We start from the raw sequence: 20,363 nt of genomic DNA, 5'->3' as shown, positions 1-20,363 counted from the left end.
GTTCTACCCATATGCATCATCTCATCTCTGTAAAAATAGACTTCGGGTGATGTCTAAAAGCATGACGTGACATCGATTGGAAGACTGAGGTATACAACAAATGTGAAGAGCTGACAGGTTTGTGTAAATGATGCATTATGACATCATCAAAGACCAGGAAACATGTGACACATGACAACTGAATGTACAAAACAGGAGAAACATCTTCTGCTGGAACAACTGAGCAACTGAGACTGTCAAAAAACTGCAAACCTTGTCCTTCATAACCACCAAACTGGGGCAGAAAATGACATTTCCTTTACATGCTCTTATCGACTTGACATTGATTCTTAAAGCATATGGCCCTCTCACAGTCACAGAGATTCTATAATGCAAGTTTTATTATCTGAAAATAAAACAGAACCACAAAAAAATAGGTTGTTGTTGGACTGGGGAGGTAAAAGTCAGTGTTTATTTATGCTGCTGAACTATAAGGACTGTGATGAATGAAGTGACTGAGATATTTTGAAGCACTACAAGGGCACCAACACTGGACCCAGCCTTATGCACTAATGCAGGAGCTCTTATCAGACAAAAGCATTTTAAAGAGTGGCAGCACTGCAATGCTGACTGCTACTTTCAGGGAAATGTAACAAACCATCCATCTTGACCAAATAAAAGAGTGCCCTCACCTGTATACGCCTCTAGGAGTGACCACTTATCTCAAGTCACCAGCTCCACTCTTAATAATATAGAGGGAGCAAGTTGAAGAGAGAGAGAGAGAGAGAGAGAGAGAGAGAGAGAGAGAGAGAGAGAGAGAGAGAGAGAGAGAGAGAGAGAGAGGGGGAGGGAGAACACAAGTGAGGAAGTAAGACAGAAACAGAAATGGAACCGTAAGAAAGAGAGGGAGACAATAAAAAAATGGCCTCAAACAAGGTTGGAGGCTGTACAAACAGTTTCTGCAACTTAATAATGACAAAACTTGATTTCAAACAAGACTCCACCACATCACAGAAAGGGTATTAGTTCCAACAAGATGATCTGTGACTTATAAAACATGCCGCTGAAAGCAATATGAAATGTTTTTTTTTTTTTGTTGTTTTTTTTGAACGATTACTGTAGTTTTCACCCAAAAATGTAGATTCGATCATTTACTCACCCATATGTCATTATAAACCCATATCATATTCGTTCTCCCATTTTAAAGCCCAGACACACCAAACCGACGTCAAGGCAGGTGGCAACAAAAATGGCAACAAAAATCGACTGTGGTGCCACTTCACGTCATCTGCGTCTGACCCATATATTCACACTTTAAATACACCACAAAGACTACAGCAACAAATCACTAGCATGTATGTTCTGCATTAGTGTGAGAGGAAACAACTCTCCATACCAGCAAGTGGCAGTAGTCGGTCTTCTTAAAAAGGGGTGAACTATGGATAAGGAGTTGTGTAGCTTCCAGCACTCAATCTGAGTCAATGCTGACAGCCCAGCTAATGTAAAGGTAGAGTTCCTCGCCCCAGGAGTATCCCTACTCTTTACTTAAGAAAGGGATCCATTTCCTATCCCATATCTCAGAACAGAAATGGGAGCTCTATACATATGCATAATTCACGAGGTCTCTCTTTCCTTACAAAAGGTCTTACAGTAAATACACCTTCACTATTGACCACCTTTCTAAAACGCTTAGACGTAATCTTTCTACAAAGTAAGGCACGAGGAACACATTCAGCTTCTAAGAGGCACTTTAGAAAGAAAAACATTTGTAGCAGGGCCATAACAACACAGCTATGGACATTGAAGGGGACATTTGAAGTTTAATCAATGACCAGTTTTTAAAGGTTTACATCTGCTCCCCTCAGTCCTGGTTATATCCTTGATTCGAAAGGAATAAAATGCTGCCTGTAACTTTTAATATTTTTCAGTTTCTCATTACTAAACTGCATAGCAGGATGCTAAGATTCAACATACTGCATATCATCTAATGAGCAAGACTCTCACAGCATTGAGAAAGCTCATTCCTGCTAATCAGCGCCAACCTTAAAGCCCAGTCATCACTCAGTTCGGTCAGCGCGGCAGAGCTAAGCTCATTTCCCTCTCACCGGAATGAATAAATTGGCCCTAGTCTGTCTTCAAACCACCTTGTCCTGACAGAAGGTCAATAAATCAATAATGCGTGCAAATACATGAAAAAGCAATTCAAAGTCGGCATTTTTCCTTCTCAAGTATGTTCCTACAAGCTCAGAAATGTTTCTCTTCCCTGCTGACAGGTCTCCTTAGACATACCCTAGTGCCACTTCATGAATATTCCAGGATATGTCGGAAGAAAACAGCAGCTACAGCGGTACAAACCTGGAATGACTTCATAATCCATTCCATGATTCCTCTCTACCCATGGACCTTGAGTACATGCACCTGGAGCTCTTCACAGCAGATACCCAATGACAAGTCTCTGTGGCAGCCACTTATTTAACAGCGACCCAATGAATCTATCTGATCTGTCCATCTCTAGTGAAGATATACATGCCCTAGCCATGTTTTCTGTAATGAGAGGTCGGCTTATTTTCAAAGGCTGTGTAAGGCATTTATTGACACACTCTGAAGTGTGCGCTTTACTTCCTCCTCTCCTTCCACGGTCCTGAGGTGAGAAGACACCAATATAATAGAGCAATATAGAGGGATGAACTCCATTATGAACTCAATTGGTTTTGTGTTAATTACAGCTCATTTCAATAACTAATATCAGTCGTAATATTGTTCTAAAGGCTCAGGGGAGCAATAACTGACAGTTGGCGAGATGCACAACATATTAGCAGAGCTGCAGATGGAACTGAAGGATCACCTCCGATCAGTAAGACTGGTTGCCTCATGCACTTATCCCCAAACTAATGCATTCTAACGGATTGTGTGTACAGCATCTTGGGTGTAATTGACCTGAGGTTAATCACAGTGCTGACCTTTGAGAGACGACAGAGGAAGGAACAAGATATACTGCACATTCGCTCTGACCTCCAGACAACAAGCAATATGTTCTCCAAAAACAACCTTTTTCATAATACAGCTCTAATCCCATTAGCAATTCAACAGAATAAGATTCAGGCTGGTTTACAAAGCCATTTATCAAACTGGCTTGTAAAAGACAAAATACATTTGGTGCATGAAGAAAATTAACAAACTGTGTCTCGGTGCATCTGTGCATATAACCAAGAGAACTTCAAGAACAAAAGGGAGGCCACCAGACCCCAATTCTCCAGAGGAAAGAAGATGGCAGTCCTTGAAGCACAATGCTGACCAACTACAGGTTTTCCTGACTTTCTTTGCCACCTGCTGGACCTGCTTCAACCTGCTTTAAAAGATCAGCTATTGTTTTACTCCCTAGGGGCAGTAAGAAACTTTAATGACTACGAAGTCGTGACCATTTGGTGGTCCTATCGACAACTGAGCAACTTGTTCTGACCTACTTTGAAACAACTCAAGAGTCCCTGCTTTATCCCTTTAGATTCTTCAATAAGGACAGGACAGTTCACATCTGGGGTCAAATGGAGCTTTATCTCTTGTCACAACAACCCACCAATCTGGAATCTGACAATAAGACTTGAAAAACAAAGACTACCTTGAATGGGAGGTAAACTGAACCAGCCTCAATGTAGTAGTTCTACACTACAATTAGTCCACCCTCACTTCTCCCATAACAATTTGGTACTGGCCGCTCACCGCACAGAAAAAAAATGCCAACTTCAGCACACCATCCATTCAGTGGAAAGAACCAGAATGTAGTAAGCGCTCTCTCCTTAACTTTTTTCAAATTGAGGTCCAGAAAGCAATCAGAAACTGTAGCTAGTGATCCCTAACACTCTAGTCATCACCTGTTTGAAACACTGTGCTCAGAGAATAGATTCAGAACAAAATCAACCAGGCACAAGAACAGCCTCTTCCCTTAAGCAGTGGTTCTCATTATCAGATCCACTCTGATAATAGTCAATACTGAACACTAAACACCAAATTAGAACTGTTAGCATCTAGCATGTTACATATGCTGCACCACAGACCAATCAGTATACATTTACACACTTGAATGTCTTTGGATGAATGGATATATTGTGATATATGTGATTGTGTATGTAATACTTTTAATAAATACCATTATTCATAATTATAAACACTTATATCAGTAAGGATAATGATTTATGTTGCCTTAAGTACTCAAATATGTATTTTTGTGCATGTTTTTAATAATGTTTATAAAATTAAAAAATATTAGTTTAAATATAAATTTAATCTAAATTTATTAATATAAGATCATTAGCTTATGTTTGCTTAAGTAACCTTGAAAGTATAACTTTCAATTAGGCATGTGACGGTATCAAATTGTCATGTTGCGATTAATTGATGAAGCTTTTATAACGGTATACGGTATTATCAAGAAATTAAAATAAGTTGCAAAACCATTTTTGTCATAGTTTAACAGGTTTAAGAACTCTTTTTGTAATAAAACAAAAAACAACTCTGACTGAAATTTTCAAACAGATTAAAATGCAAAAGAATTAGGCTATAAAGAACAACAGATAACACTTTACTCTAATGCATTAACTAAGATTGAGCAATAGCTACATTTGTTACAGAAAGTGTTATTTTTTGTTAATAATAGTTTAGAAACACTACTGATCATTGTTAGATTTATCTCAGGTCCATTAAATAAGTTATTTTGATTTTAGTAATGTTATTAAATAGTAACTAAGAAATTAACATGAATTAATAATAATTAATACTTTATAAGTATTTTTATTGTCAGTTTAGTGATAATGAATTAACATGTTAACTAATGAAGCTGTATGTTTTCAAAGTTTTACTGAACAATAACAAATAATCAAAACATTTGTAATCATTATGGCATGTTGTAGTCCAGATTAAAATATAAAAATGTTTAGGTTTGAAAATAAATATCCTTTTAAGTCTTTTTTAAGTATTCAGTATTTAGTGCTGTGATGAACAACACTGAGATTACAAAAAAACGAATGGCTGGCTGAAGCATTTTAAAAACTTCACTAGCGCAGTTAGTTTCCGTGGTAACCGCTGCACGCTGCTGTTCCATCAGCGCCCTCTGCTGTCAGAGAGTGAACGCGCACTTTCGTTCAGCTCGTCTCCTTCACTGGTTCCGACATGTGCTTCTCGTGCATGTTGGGATTGTTTACATCTGAGCGCGTGTCCTTTTGACGCAGAATACAGCGGTGTTGTGCATTTTATACGATTGATGGGTAAAGTACTCTTAATTTCCTTATTAAAAAATTAATAATTGGTAATAAATGATTATTTACGGTATTCTTAAGTGCCGACGATTACAATATAGGCACAATATAGATTACGAATATCGGCACAAGTCTACTTTCAACTGGAGTGTTATTCTTTTCTTTTTCTTTTTTTTTTTTTTTTTTTTTTCTGTATGAGAGAGTATTGAGTGTGATTAGACAATCCACCCCAAGATGATATGGCAAAGTGTCCATTCACACTCCAATGATGAGGACAGATCCCAATGGAAAACCACTGTAATTGGCTGCACACCAAGCTACTCTTATGCATGGCGACATCTGGAAGCATGCAGGTCATTTCTATCATCTTATTGACAGGCAGAGTGGATCCATATTCCCTGCAGTCCTGTTGGAAGTAGGGAGTAGACAGGGAAGATTCAGAGCAAAAAGGGTGAAATGTTTATCAGGAATGCAATGCAGCCCATTCAAGCTAATGGAGCTGAAGGTGTGTGTGGATGACAATAAAGTGGGCATGTTTAGAGTCTCAAGGTCCCTATAGTTGAAACGAGGAGGGAATGTTCTAGCCTTGTCTTGCAGTAATGTTTTTCCTCTGAGCTTCCTCCATTTCCTTCTCCACTGCAAATATTCTACCTCTCTATTCACCACCTTCTTATTTTCTGTCAGTCTAAGTTGCAGCCTCATAGACCTTGTGGAATCTGGTGAACTCATTCAAGCACCTACAAATGCACACGCACTGGAGCACAAGTAATGTCTTTAGCACTCAGTAGAATGAAAAGGAAGGTGTTGTGGGTGATTTATGCGTTTGATTTATCTCACTATATCTGAGCACACACTTTTCAGATGAGAGTATTAAATTCACCAGGATAAAGGTTAACAGTAGGCGACGAGCGGACACATGTAATCTGAATGTCCCCAAAGTCAGGAAAGAGTTCACAGGGAGCAACCCTTGACCATGACCAAACAGCAAATAATTAGCATTTCCATTTCCAGATAAAAATAAACTTTTCAAAACAGAACATGTTGCTCTGATAAACACTTGCAAATGACAACCATCGACTGACGTAACCGGTCAAGAGCATTGCCTCCGATTAGCAGTTTTAGAGCATTATATGCTTTTCTGAAAAGCCACTACAGACATTTAAGACCTTCAAGCTTGTATATGCCATTTCTTTCCACACAAATAACAGCTCTAAAAAAAGGAAAACCAAAAAACAAGCATAATTAGGTCCAGTGGCAAGAAAAGCTTTATGTAAACTGTCCTGATCCCCAGAAGACAAAAATCCCTGCACATACTCAGGTAATGAGAGCAATGGGAGAGAGTTATGTGTGTTTATGTAAAATTAGCTCAGTTATAATGATGCAGCAGTGAAGAGACCATTGTTAGAGAGGTCACTAAAGAAACCAATAAGCAGACATATAAACAAGCGGGTGAAAGGTGTATTTGTCTAATGGTGCTTCAGCAGCAGACATCTCAACAATCTGAACAAGGGTTACTCACTAGAGGAGTGCAGGGTGTCCAGTACTCTGGGTTCAACTCGGCTCGAGAGCGAAGGTCCAGATAGTCGGGGTTCAGTTCGGTGCGGGCGCGGGTAAGTGTTCCCTTAAAAGCCAAAAAAAGGGGGGGTTACAAGTTCAACCAGGAAACTAGTAAATAACAGTCTTAAAGATGGAAAATGAGTGATGATATGGCTGGAGTGATACTTGGGTTGAGAGTAATGGAACCAGAGAAAGGAGAGGACATGGACCTCTCACAGAAGAATGAACGTGAGAATTGCTGCGTTCACACCATGTTGTAATTACTGTAATTTCAAGATGACAACATGTGGCATTATACCCGGAGCTGTTCACATCCTCAAACTCATAATTATGCATTTCTATGGAAACACTGTCAACGTCTAAATGAATCTGCAGCAGTCTGGTGGTACAGTGGTCACATGGTACAAAAATTCCCAGTCCTAAGTTGTAATTACTAAACACAGACAGACACTGTAAAGATATTGGATATTTAATTGTACATGTTAATTTATCTTATTTTGACATTTACTAACACTGTTAAGTGTAATATTTAGCAAATATCCAAATGAATATCCACTTTGCATACTGTGCACAATGTTTGATTATGTGATAAATTAAATGCTGTGAAAAATAAGCTATTTATGGGATATCAGCCAATAAATCAATCATACTAAAAATGTTTATTGCCACAGTGTTAATATTGATACTCAGTAGGGTGGCCCATGATGGAAAATCCAGTTAATGCTGGAAAGGTTGTTTTTTTTTTTTGTTTTTTTTTGTACTATAGCTGGTCTAAGCTGATCATTAGCTGGTCTAAGACCATCTATCATATTCCAAAACACAACGACTAGCTTAAGCTGGAATTTCCAGTCTTGTCTTTCAATTAAAGGAACTAACTACCTTTTTTTATAGAGACACAACCTGTTTTTTCCTCTAGAAAGCACATGACGCTGACTGTTTCAGAACAGCAGATGATCCCTGCAATTCGTCCAATGTCAATTTTCTGTTTCAACAGGTATTACAAAAGCTGTGCTTGCTTTAAAGGTCTTTAAAGTAACTCAACAAGACACTTCCATTAATGATCATAACCAGGTGAATGAATGGCATTCTATCCCTTTTCATGAAATCAACACAAATCCATAGTTTCTGAGAATTTTGGAAAATCGGCAGTATCCTTAATATTTTACACACTAGCATAAAATTAGGGGGCTCTCGATTTCCAAACACTCGGTCAACTCAAAAGGTGCCAAATTACACAGTGCTTTTAGGCTGAGGCGGAACTGAAGATGTTTTCTTCTTCACGCTTTGTGTCCAAAATGATACAGACTGATTATATCTCCTTTGAAAATGAAATTGCCTTTATAAGCATACAGCATTTGTGTTTGACAAACCTCTGCCGTGAATCTCAGCGAAATATCCTGCTTTCAAATCAGCCTGGCCTTTGTTAGGTAATCTGCTTCTCTCACGCGCACACGCTCTGTCTCTTCTCTTCTGTGCTTTTTTTTTTTTTTTTTTTTTTTTACATGCAATAGGCGCGAGGGACGCATTTGAAACAAACACATACGAGTGGTGACATTTCAAATGATATTAGAGTGATACTCAAGCAGGGAAAGCAATCAAAAAGGCTTTGGCAGAGGCAAGGCAGCATCATTGAAATTCACAAACAAAGTCAGAGAAGCTAAAACATTGCCTATTGTACAGTGATGAATTAAAACATAAATGCTGACCTGAAAGAAAAAGGAAACAAAATAAAGGCTTTCATATATTCACTTACATGATGAACAAGACAAGATGGAAAATTACAAAACATATGCTAAGAGTTACATGAGATTCAAGGTCAAGCAAAAAGCCTAAAAATTGTTCACTCGTTCTCAGATGCCCTCTAGAGAACCTATGAATACTAAGGAAATGGTTTATTTGCTTTGGAAAGAGCAGTTTTTCATCTCACTCCATCCCTTGGCGTAGAACCTAACAAAATCCAGTAAATTGTGGCGATGCGAACAGTGTATGATGTATACCGTAATTATCTGTTGATTTACAAAATGGCCGCTCAGTAATGAGGCAGGGCCGATGAGAGGCCCGGGCATACATCACTGTCTCTAACCCCAGAAAGCCTTAGAGAGCGCACCCTCGCCCTCTGACACGCATTATTTATCTCTTCTCCATCTCTGCACGCTTCACATCATGAAATCTGAGGTAGGGCTGAGCGATTTTCCGATTAATTTGAATTTAATGTTTTGCCTCAATTTTGTTATTTTTTAAATCGAGAAATCGCGATTTTGAATAAAAATGTTAGCAAACATTACAATTATACAGCAATAACCAGATTAGGAGAAGAAAATTATCCGACCTCATGATGGCGATGGCACCGGCGTGCCTGATTAACCACTCTCATGTGACGTTCTATGAGCGTTGAACACATCACTATTCTTAAGTGGCTGTTCATTCAGAAATGTTTTATTGCATTATAAAAATGAGACGCAGGCAGTTAAATGAGAAAAAAAAAAAAACATGTCCGCCAAACATAAAAACAATTGGACAAATAGTGCAATGGAATGCAAAAACCTGTAAACCTGTTTGATATTTCATGTTTGCATGATGGTGACAGGCTGAAAGCTGCTGTTGTTTTCTGTTTTTACAAAGCATTTGCTGTTAATAATAGCCTATTACTGGTGTTATTTATTGCTATTACTTATTACTTAAGAAATATTTAGCATTTTCTTATTTTATATTATTTCTGAGTATATAGGATGTGTTTAAAATAAGTTTGTACAACATTTGCCTCCATATTTCAGGCATATAGTCTGCAAAGATATTTAACAAATTGTTTTACATTTACACCATGTTGATCACTTTATGTGTGGTGCACTTGGAATGGAACTTTTATTTTAACCTGATTGTTAATAAAGAGAATGTTACTTAAATCATATTGTAGTTAAGTTGACTAGTTAAACAGTAAAAAAAAAAAGAAAGAAATCGTGAATCGATCAATCGTTCTGAAAAAAATAGAGATTTTAGGTTTTTTTGCCATATCGCCCAGCCCTAATCTGAAGTTACGTTTGCAGTGCCAAGGCATCAAAAAAGTGTTTTCTTAAACACTATCCCCGATTTCAAAGACAAGACTTAAACCCAGTCCCAGACTAAAATGCATGTTTGAGCTGTTTTAACTAAAAGCAACTTGCACTAACATATCTTAAAATATGTCAGTGCCATTTTTTGTTTCAAGATGCGCACCAGTAATGTTTTTTCTAAGGCACAAGATACTTAAATGTCCTATTTGAACTAAGGCCTTATCCTGGCATAATCTAATCCCTGTCTCTGAAACTTATGTCTATTTATTTATTTGTCTGGAACTTGGTGCCGCCCACGTTCGGTGTTTTAATTAATGTCATGTTGACGACACGCTTTGGCAGTTGGGAAAGTTGCCTTAATGCCAGTGTGATTCTCTACTCTATACCCATTAGAGAACGAGCAGGAAGAAAAGTGCAAAGAAAGAGACAAGAAAGCCCATTATAGAGCACTAGCTTATGGTTTCTACTCTTTAATTGTATTATTAATTTATATTTTTACAGTAATCTAACTTTGGCACTTGCAGTGTGTGTTTGGTGTGTGTAGTCTTGAGAACAAGCCTTTTCTCGCAGCTTTTCTCGCAGCAAGATGTGTGATCAAAGCCAGAAGGAAGCCTGCTTCAGCTCTGTAAAAGTACAAGCTGTCTGTCATCTGTCCTTCATTCCCTCAAACAAAGCATGTTCTGCTGAACTGAACATATTCTAAGCTTTAAGAAAGTAGAAAATAGCCTCTGTACTTCCTGTTTAGTGCAACAAATTTGCAACAAATCACAAAAATGAACTCTGTAAATGTACAAAGGTACACTCAAGGTTTCCGCTAGTCACAGTCTTGCTTTAGTCATCATGTGCCACAGGTTTGGGTCATGCATTGTCATGTTCAGTAACATCAGGCAAAATTCAGATTTTAATAATTGGCTCCCTTTTATCTCATAAGTGTGACTTTGAAGCTGAAATTTTAATTGAAATGACAGGAAGACCTATCATACCACAAAATATAAACCTAGTTGTTCCACGCACTTCCCTCCATCACACTTGAGAATCATGATGGCCCCAATAGTCATATTATGATTAACATCGTGATGCATATGAGAGCTGAATCCACTTTTTTACATGACTCTGTACTGTCATTCAACATAATGACTGCCATATCCCACCCACCAAGATTTATTAAAGCAATACAGCCCATATTCAAATGACGGCAGCACGGCTAAGACACGCTGACATTATAATTTGCCATATATCACACAAGTGCATGAATATCATTACCAATTTATGAATGTGATTAAGGGGGGAATATTACTCTAGATTAAGTAGCCTGGCGCACTTGAGGGTAAATAAGTGTGTGCGCTTGATAGACAGGTGATGCTGACGGCATTTTTCCATTTACTCTGTATATATAGATTATCTATCATCATTTATTTAGAGAGCTTTTACACAGAGGGCCATGTTTACAGGAAAGAGGTCAAACACTCATACATATGTACACACAAACATTAAAATGCTTCATAAAGACACCACGACCAGAGAGATGATATTTCATAAATCAAGGGCTTTTAAGAATATAATGTGCCTGAAGGGATGCTAAGGGACTGTACGACAGCTCTCTGTCAATCACATGAGCTTTGGTTCAAACAATAACACCCACAGCAGATCTATTGATCTGATGATGTGTCTCCCTTCAGGGGACTGTCAATTTCACACAAAATAAACCACATCTACACTAATTATGGACCCTTTTTTATTTTTGGGGTTCTCAGAAGGCAGTCATCATAGCTGGGTAAACTTCTATAGTAGTGGATGGAAAATACAATAAATATACTTTTTGAATTCTCATTTGCATCTATGTGTAAGACTGGGCAAGGTTTAGCCTTCCCTTAGCCATGTTAAAAAAAAAAAACCAAATAAAAAAACAAACAAAGACTAACTAAGGGCCAGATTTACTAACAGCTTGCAGCAACACAAACCCTCTTTTGGCATTAAAAACTACTGTCAGGATTTACTAAAGACACGCAATGAAAAATTTGCACTGAAAAGGCGTGACCTTTTCGCTTTCCGATGCAAAATTCATGGGAGGAGTGAATTTAAATGAATCACACAAGATGGTTTACTCAGCTTTGCGCTCATCAAATTATTTGCGTCATTATTTACCACCCAAAAATCATGTTTCAACCAGACGCTAATTTACACTGCTCTTGGTAGATTGCGCTGGTTATTATGGAAATAATCCGGCTACGTCTGTGTTCTTTAATTTGTGCATCATCAGTAGATCACGTGCAGAACTTCCCACTCCCATATGCGCTTTTTTTGGGATTGCGCTAATTTGCCCTGTTTAGTAAATTTGGCCCTAAATCTATTATGGCTGTCGACAATAAAGTGAAAATTAAATGAAAAGTGTTGATTGTGGCATTAAATTTAGATTTTCTCATGTTGCATCATATTTCTTTTTACATTTTTACAGCATTGTTGCATTATAACCAATCACACACAGTTCTGTTGGGCTTAAGATTGCAACGGCCAATCAGAGGCATTCAGATTTGTCATCACTGTAACGCCGGTGGTTGGTTCAGAGCTCTTTGTTGTTTATGATGAGGAATCGTACAGAATTCAGTCAAAGTGCAGATGTATGCATGATTTAAGTAAGAGATTAATTTCACAGTGCACAGTTTCACAGTAAATGTTCTTTGCTCCCTTTTTGTATGTAATTTATTTGCTTATAATTAAAGCATTATAATTAGTAACTTATGTTTTATTAAATTGTGAACATGTTAAATAAAAATTCAGTCGTATTAAATTATTTTATGACATGACTAAATTATTTTAAGAGGTACCCATATCTGGTACCTGCCTAAAAAGAATGGTTTATGATGTGCGTAGTAAATAGTACATACTAAAAATTAGGCTATAGCCATACCCTCCTTACCCTCCACATACGCTTCAATCTCTCTCTTACATCCGTATACGACCCCTGAAGGGTCATAAGGCTGGAGCATATCCTAGTATCCTAGGCGGAAGGCAGGTGAAAGCACCCTGGACAGGCTCTCACACACTTTTACTCAAAAATCTGGGAAAATTCAACATAAGAGTTTGGCTTACTTAGCCTGAAGTGTCTACTTGAATTGATGCTTCAGGCCTTTCATGTTCAAAGTTACATCAGAGACAACATACATACAGCATGTGTGTTTATAAATCATGCTTCGGTTTAATATTCCTCATTTTTGCTCAGTTTAAAAACTGAGACTTCTAATTTCATTACAAATTTATCCTCTATTTGCCCTTCATTTTTCTTCAAAGCTAAACTTGATTACCAAAAATAATAGCTCATAATGAGAATGTCAAGGGCTGACCGCAGCTTTTTAGGTGAAAGTATCACTTGCCATTTTTTTTTAAATAAATGCTTCCTTTTATTCTTGCTAATTAGGTTTCTTCCCGCTGCGGTGATGCCTCGTTGTTCCTGTGGTCCCTGTGACGACGCGTCACAAGAGTGAGAGTGGTACCAGCACAAAAGGTGTTACGTGGGTGACAGCGGCACATTTTAAAGTGCTTCCTCGCCACATGTGACCCAGCTGAGATGTGCACCTGTGTGCAGGAGCGCGAGCGCTCCCAACAAGTTCACAACGTCGCATCATCTCAAGGCCTCTTCATTAAAGCATCCAAACCATTCAGCCTAATTAATCTTTTCAGTGCACTTCACTTCTCTCCAGATAAGCCCTTTCTGTTTGTTTCCCCGCATTGATAATCAGGCAAATTTCCAGTTACAGTGGCAACATGCTCCTCTTACCGAACCCCACGGGTCATTTTAGCGAAACTGCAGATGCCTGCAGAAAAAAACAAGAGATAACTAAACACATTTTATTAAGGTTGAAGCTGAGGGCAAAGAGCTCCAGGAGGATACAACATAAATAAATACGCATCGTTGTCCTCCACACCGACTATTTACCAACCGCATTACCTTCAGCGAAATCTCATCATCGCCGGGAGCTGTGAAGCGTCACGGGGGGCCGTTTGATAATTACTAAATGGATCCTTCACAGCCGACTCCAGCCACGGAGTACGGAGCACGCGTTACGGGTCTGATAAATGTCTGCAGGTCTCCTTCTGTTACAGCTGCATTAATAGTTAACAGCTCAGTAAAAATCAATCAGTGCATTATCTGGCCTGCCTCCTGAGATCGTCCCAGTATGTTTAATATATTTGCCACCATCTTTAATATATCGCATTCATAATCGGCTCCTTTCCTTATAGTCTCCTCACTATGGTTGAGTTACTGGTGCACCAGCGCTGCAAATGAGCTCGTAAAAGAGGAGAGGGAGCAATAGAGAACATCTTCCCCGTCGTCCTTTATTTATCTCTCTCCTTCAGCCTTTCTAATACAGATCTGCACTGTTGTTGGCAACTAATACAGATCTGCACTGTTGTTGGCAACATACACACTACTGCTTGATACAGAAGTCACTCCTCTTCTGAGCTCTTATCGTCATTCTGTACACATGCAATTTGGGATTACACTTTATTTTAAGGTGTCCTTGTTACATTGTAATTACACAGTGTAATTAAGTACTGAGCAATAATAATTAACTACTACTTACAATAGGGTTAGGGTTAGGATTAGGGTTTGATTTACAGTAACTACATGTAACGTGTAACAAGAACACTTTAAAATAATGTTACTGGTTATTTACCAGCATGACAACCATGTTTTACAACAAACTCGCTAGTTTATTAATAAATAATTAAATGTATGCTTTTTTTGTAGATACATTCATAATCATACTTTTGCCTGTGCTTTGAAGCAAGCTTTATGCATGCGATAGTGCACAGAATATATTACGCCAATAGCCTATTTATTAAAGCCTCAGATTAGTATAAATTTAATATAAATGGGTGATTAGTTGAAAAATGGCTTAAATGGATGACTACTAGTCAACTAGAAAAATATTTATTAGGTGGCAGCCCAATTAAATATCCACTAGAGTTTTCTATGGAAGTTTTAAAGCTTTTATATGTTTCCATAGTCCATAAATTGAGCTTTCAGAACCATCACGTCCGTAACAGAGAGATGTCACATTTGTAACATTTATTCGCAATGCGAAAATGAAAATTGAAATAAAACATATTTTATGTTTTGTGAAGAGCTAACCCTTCCATTTTTGTGCATTGTAATTCACAGAAAGTCTACAAAATACTGCTGCCTCCCAACATATTTTGTTGCCTCTTTTTTTTTTTTTTTTTTTTGGACTATTTTTCACGGGGTTAGAAAAATATAAAGAAAAGGTTCAGTATATTGGTAATGAATACATTCTATGAGAATTTATATTTTTAGTTTTGGCTGCAAATGTCATGTCCGTAATGCTGGAATTGCTCTAATGTGTAAAAAAAATATCATACAGATTGTACTTTTAAGTGACGAATGAATGAACAATATTATAAAAAAAATATCAGAATTATTTGGTGGAGGCTTTGCTTTGTCTTACTCCTGTAACACTAGCTATAGGCTACTGTATATAAATAAATTAGTGAGTGATTTTGGATAAAAAGCATAACATGTCTGAACAGGTTATGTCTGTGGCAAAGACAAAATGCAATATAATTTTATGTTAGACTTACATAAGTCACATTTTCATATGTGTCCTTGCAAAAAAAAAAAACTTTTATAGGCTATTTAATGTCAAAGAAATGTGTTAAATTCACAGTGAATAATTCCACAATCTGGGAATTAAGGTTGCTAAAATGGGACGGGATATTTGCACTTATAAGTTCACTAAAAAAGTTATTGTAACACTGTTTTATGTTCTTAATAGTGTTCACCAGACTAAAATTTAAATAATCCTATGAACTTAACACAATATAAGCGCTACAGTAATGTTCAAACGCCCATGACAAGCATGTAAAAGACATTAATAACTAAATCATTAATATTTTATTTCTATTTGAGCTGTACATAAACAATATACTTAAAATGTGGTTCTCACACGATTATAAGCTCTGTGGATTGCTGTCAATACGCGCCTGAGAGAGGTTTTTATTTGTTTTATTTAGATAGGGACAGATACAAATAACATAGATAACCTTTGACAGTCATCTGATGCGTGTATCATAATGTTTTTAGCTTAAAGCTAATTTACAACACTTGTCCCTAGTAGGGCTTTTTTGAAAGAAAAAAAAAAAAAACAATACAGTTTAACATTAACATCAACATTAATAAAAGACCGAAAAGGAACACGTTTCACGGTTAACACGTCCGTTGCATTTCATTGGCTTCAGTATATGCTATAACTGAGAATGAAACATGACTGCCCCCTACTGGTAACGAACATCACGTGCCAGAGAACTTCACTACGGCTGCAGGAGGTCGTGGGATCCCTTTCACTGTGATGCACATTCTTAATGGCCACATCTGTACAATGATTTCTGGGGTTCGCCAATTTCTATAGAAGATTCATCAGGAATTTTAGTTCCACTGCTGCCCCACTTACATCCTTGTTAAAGGGCAAACACCACACTCTATGCTGGTCAACTGCAGCAATCCAGTCTTTCAACAATCTCAAAGAAAGATTTACTTCTGCACCTATATTGCATCACCAGGACCCTAACCTAACATTGTGGTGGAAGTGGATGCCTTGAACACAGGAATTGGAGCCATTTTAGCTCAGCGACAAGGTACACCTCCCAAACTTTACCCATGTGCATTCTATTCTTATAAACTCAACCTTGCTGAACAAAATTATGACAGTGGCAACCGAGAACTATTGGCCATGAAGGCAGCATTTGAGGAGTGGCGGCATTGGCTAGAGGAGGCCAAAGATCCATTTCTCGTACTGACCGATCACCGAATTCTGGAATACCTGCATTCAGCCAAGAGATTAAACCCCAGGCAGGCTAGGTGGGCATTATTTTTTATTCACTTTGATTTCACTATTACTTATCACCCAAGCACTAAGAACATGAAAGCAGACTCTCCCATCAAGACACTGCAGACACCCAAAACTCTACCCTTGGACCTATAATTTCCACATCTTTAATTGTAGCCCCAGTCCATTGGGACATTATGACGGAAATCACTCAGGCTCACAATCAAGATCCACCTCCACCCTCCAAATCCTCTCCAAATCTCACTTATGTGCCAGGTAATCTTTGTAACAGAGTCATTCAGTGGGTTCATACCTCCCCATGTTCTGGACATCCTTGGTATCACAGCAACTCTGCAGCTACTAAAGAACAGATTTTGGTGGAATACGCTGCAGGCAGAAACCATCGCTTACATCAAGAACCGCAAAAATGCGCAACAGCTAAATCCTCTAAACAGCTCCCTCCAGGACTTCTACAACCACTACCCTTCCCTCAATGACCCTGGTCACACATTGCCATCGATTTCAGTAATTGATCAGTTTTCCAAAGCCTGCCATCTAATACCACTATCTAAGCTTCCCACAGCCTTTGAGACAGTTTAATACCTGTTCCACTACATACTTCGGTATCATGGTCTATCAAAAGACATTGTCTTCAACCGAGGCCTGCAGTTTACCTCCGGGGTCTGGGAGGTCTTTTATCACCAGCTCAATGTCAATGTAAGCTTTTCTTCTGGTTACCATCCACAGACTAATGGTCAAACTGAACGGCTGTCAACGACTGGCTTCAATGAAGTGAGAGTATGGTACTAAGCTCTGGTCCATCTTCAGCGTGGTATCAACAGATAGAAGGTTCAAGCTGACCGGCATCTGCGTCCTAGCCCCAATTTTATTCCAGGGCAGTGGGTGTGGCTGTCTACACGGGACCTTCGCCTCCATCTGCCATGCAAGCAGCTCAGTCCCATGTATGTGGGTCCATTCAAAATTTTAAGACCCCCCTGTATTGTACCATCTCCAACTGCCCTCTAATTATCGTATCTCTCGTACTTTTCTATGTATCCCTGCTGAAACCTGCTGGTGGTCTGCGGGGGAGGAGGAGAAAGGTGGTTTCCGGAGCCCCCCACCCATAATCATGGATGGCGAGGAAGCGTTTCAAGTCGGAGTGCTTCTGGATTCCAGACGCCGGGGCCACCAACACCTGATAGACTGGGAGGAGTATGGTCCGGAGGAGCAGTCCTGGGTCAACGCAGAGGATATCCTTGACCCTTCACTCATCACAGAGTTCCATAGGATTCACCCAGAGAAACCTGCCACTCGCCCCCGCGGAAGAACCCGGCGTCAAGCACAGCCTCGCGTCAGGAGGCGCTAAATAATATTTCACAATATTACTGTTTTTACTGTCTTAAACTACAGTGTGTGTGGTTGTAGTGAACAGAACAGAAAAGAGAAGAAAGTGAGGGGAGGAGAGAATTAGCATTTGACTGAACACTGGCAACAATCAGTCTCTTCAGCAAATTTCATATTTGTGTTTACTGCACTGCTGCTAAGCCCATTTTCACGGTGAGCTCAAAACTACAACTTATCGACGTTCTATTTAAGTTGACAATGGCCAGGGAGAGCCTCTCGCTAAGGAGACAGCAAAAAAACAGCTTGAACGCTGGGGCCACCACTAAAAATATCACCCAATTATCCTCACAGCCCTAATATCATTCAGGAACTAAAGAGGATTGCTTTTCGCCAGGGCCTTTCACTTTGTTCTTGAAGAACAAAAGCCTATCAAACTCACCAACCCCTCAAACAACCATATGTATCCAGTGCACATTCAAAGCCACTGCTCTTTCTCATGCAAAACTCTCCATCCAAGCTGACACAAATATATTACTGAAGACTGTTTGATATGATAATTAATTTGTACCTTATAGAAAACCAAAGTCTGCACTCCAGGGAGGAAAAAAGCAAGATAGCAAAGGGAGAAAAAGCACACATTTCATTACTACTATGAGCACGTTTACATGAAAAGGAGGAAGCGTAACTCTCAGTGGGGGTGATTGAGGTTACAAGAGGCCACACCGGCGACACCAGATGACCGTGGAACAGAGAATACATTCTATTATGGCATCTGATGACAGAGAATATTCCAAATCGATCTTATTCTATCGTCCCGCCATCTACTTGCCCCTTCGGCTAGATGACATGTAATACTCGGCTTGAGGAATCCAAGACCTGAGCGCAGAGCAGAGGAACGCTCAATCAATTAAGCAGTCGAGACGGAGGGATACTGGATGGCAAAGAGGTCTGCTGTTGTGCTGCTCATTCACAAGAGACGAAGCCTTTATCGATTTGTACTGCGGGCCTCGTTCTCATCATTAGAGAACATTACTGATCTAAAGAGGACCCCTGACCGCACTATTGGTTAATGACTACTTAAAACACAGTAGATGGGCTCAGGAAAGTGGTGTGATCATTGAGTGGATTTCACAAAACCTGTGAAGAAAATGGTTTGGGTCATATTTTAATCTAAATCAAACAGAAAGAAATAAGAAAATATGCACCATTAAGATTTGTTGCATTGCATCTTTTGGATTACATTCTTGCCAATTAAGTAAAATAATTCTCATTACCATAAAATATATATAACAAACCTCATAGTCAGTGGGAGGATGACCAGAAATGTCTCATAAAAATTGCAGTTATTAAAAAATTATTTATCCTGATTTTCGTATATTTTACTTGTAATTTACTTTTTTTTTTTTTTTTTTTTTTAATAGTAATTGGAATTGTCATTAAGAATAATGAGAACTACAAACAAAGTAAAATGTCCAGACACAGTAATACGTTTTTTGGGGGGTTTTTTTGGAAAGTGCTATAATGACACAATTTACAGTAATGTCACAATGTAGCAAAATTATCAAAATATAGAATTAATTTTCTTTAAGCCAAACATAATTTATTATTTTTCTTTTGATTGAGGTTAAATTGAACGTGCAATGTTTTTTCACCCAATTCCACCATAAAGTCAACCACAACAGTCTGGGGTAATATAAAAAAAGAAATGCATTCAGTTTGCACAATCTAATATATATAATCTAATCTTTATGTCATGGGCAAAATTACACACCAAACACCAGCATCTACCATATCTAACAGTTTAGGAGTAATATGCTGCATAACTAAACAAATAGAACTGGTTATTTCAAGTTATTTGTTGGAGTCTCACACTATATTTGTTCTTTTCGTGAACACAGACTCCACAGAAATGCCACACAATACGATGCTAAATATATAAAATCAATTCCACCTTATATTCCCTTTCTCTCTCCGTCTGTCTGCCTGCCTCTCTCTCTCTCTCTTTCTCTCTCTTTTTAGTAGTACACTCTAAACAGCTTGCTTGGAATTATGTGAAGTAGTCTGAGTGAACTGGCTTTGGAAACCCTGCTCTAAAGGATCTGTCACAAAATCTTTGCTTAGTCTTCATCCCTAGAGAGACGTGTGGTTTTCCATTCCTATCACCGCTGCTCTCTGGTTTTAACCACCTGTAGTAACTCCCGTTTTTTTTTCACTGAAACCTCTGTTCTGAACTGTTGAAAACAAGCTGTTTTTTAAACAAAGCCACAGCAGAGCAGTTGCCATCTCCGAGCAATACACAGTAGTGTTTAGTTACTGAATGATTCAGTGTTTTTAAATTA

The 20,363-nt window shown here is 38.4% G+C and overlaps 1 protein-coding gene across 2 annotated transcripts in view; it reads right to left on the bottom strand.

The window, feature by feature from the left end:
- LOC137011073 (protocadherin-9) overlaps positions 1–20,363 on the bottom strand; it is a 308,168-nt gene that overhangs the window by 228,885 nt on the left and 58,920 nt on the right. For both annotated transcript variants that reach the window (XM_067373649.1, XM_067373650.1), the window contains exon 3: positions 6,748–6,849. In XM_067373649.1, the coding sequence (XP_067229750.1) occupies positions 6,748–6,849 (102 nt within the window). The remainder of the gene's footprint in view (positions 1–6,747; positions 6,850–20,363) is intronic.

This window comes from Chanodichthys erythropterus, chromosome 21 (genome assembly GCF_024489055.1).
Source record: "Chanodichthys erythropterus isolate Z2021 chromosome 21, ASM2448905v1, whole genome shotgun sequence".
NCBI classification, from domain to species: domain Eukaryota; kingdom Metazoa; phylum Chordata; class Actinopteri; order Cypriniformes; family Xenocyprididae; genus Chanodichthys; species Chanodichthys erythropterus.
The sequence above is the reverse complement of the archived record's forward strand: the minus strand, read 5'-3'. Positions and strand labels throughout refer to the sequence as shown.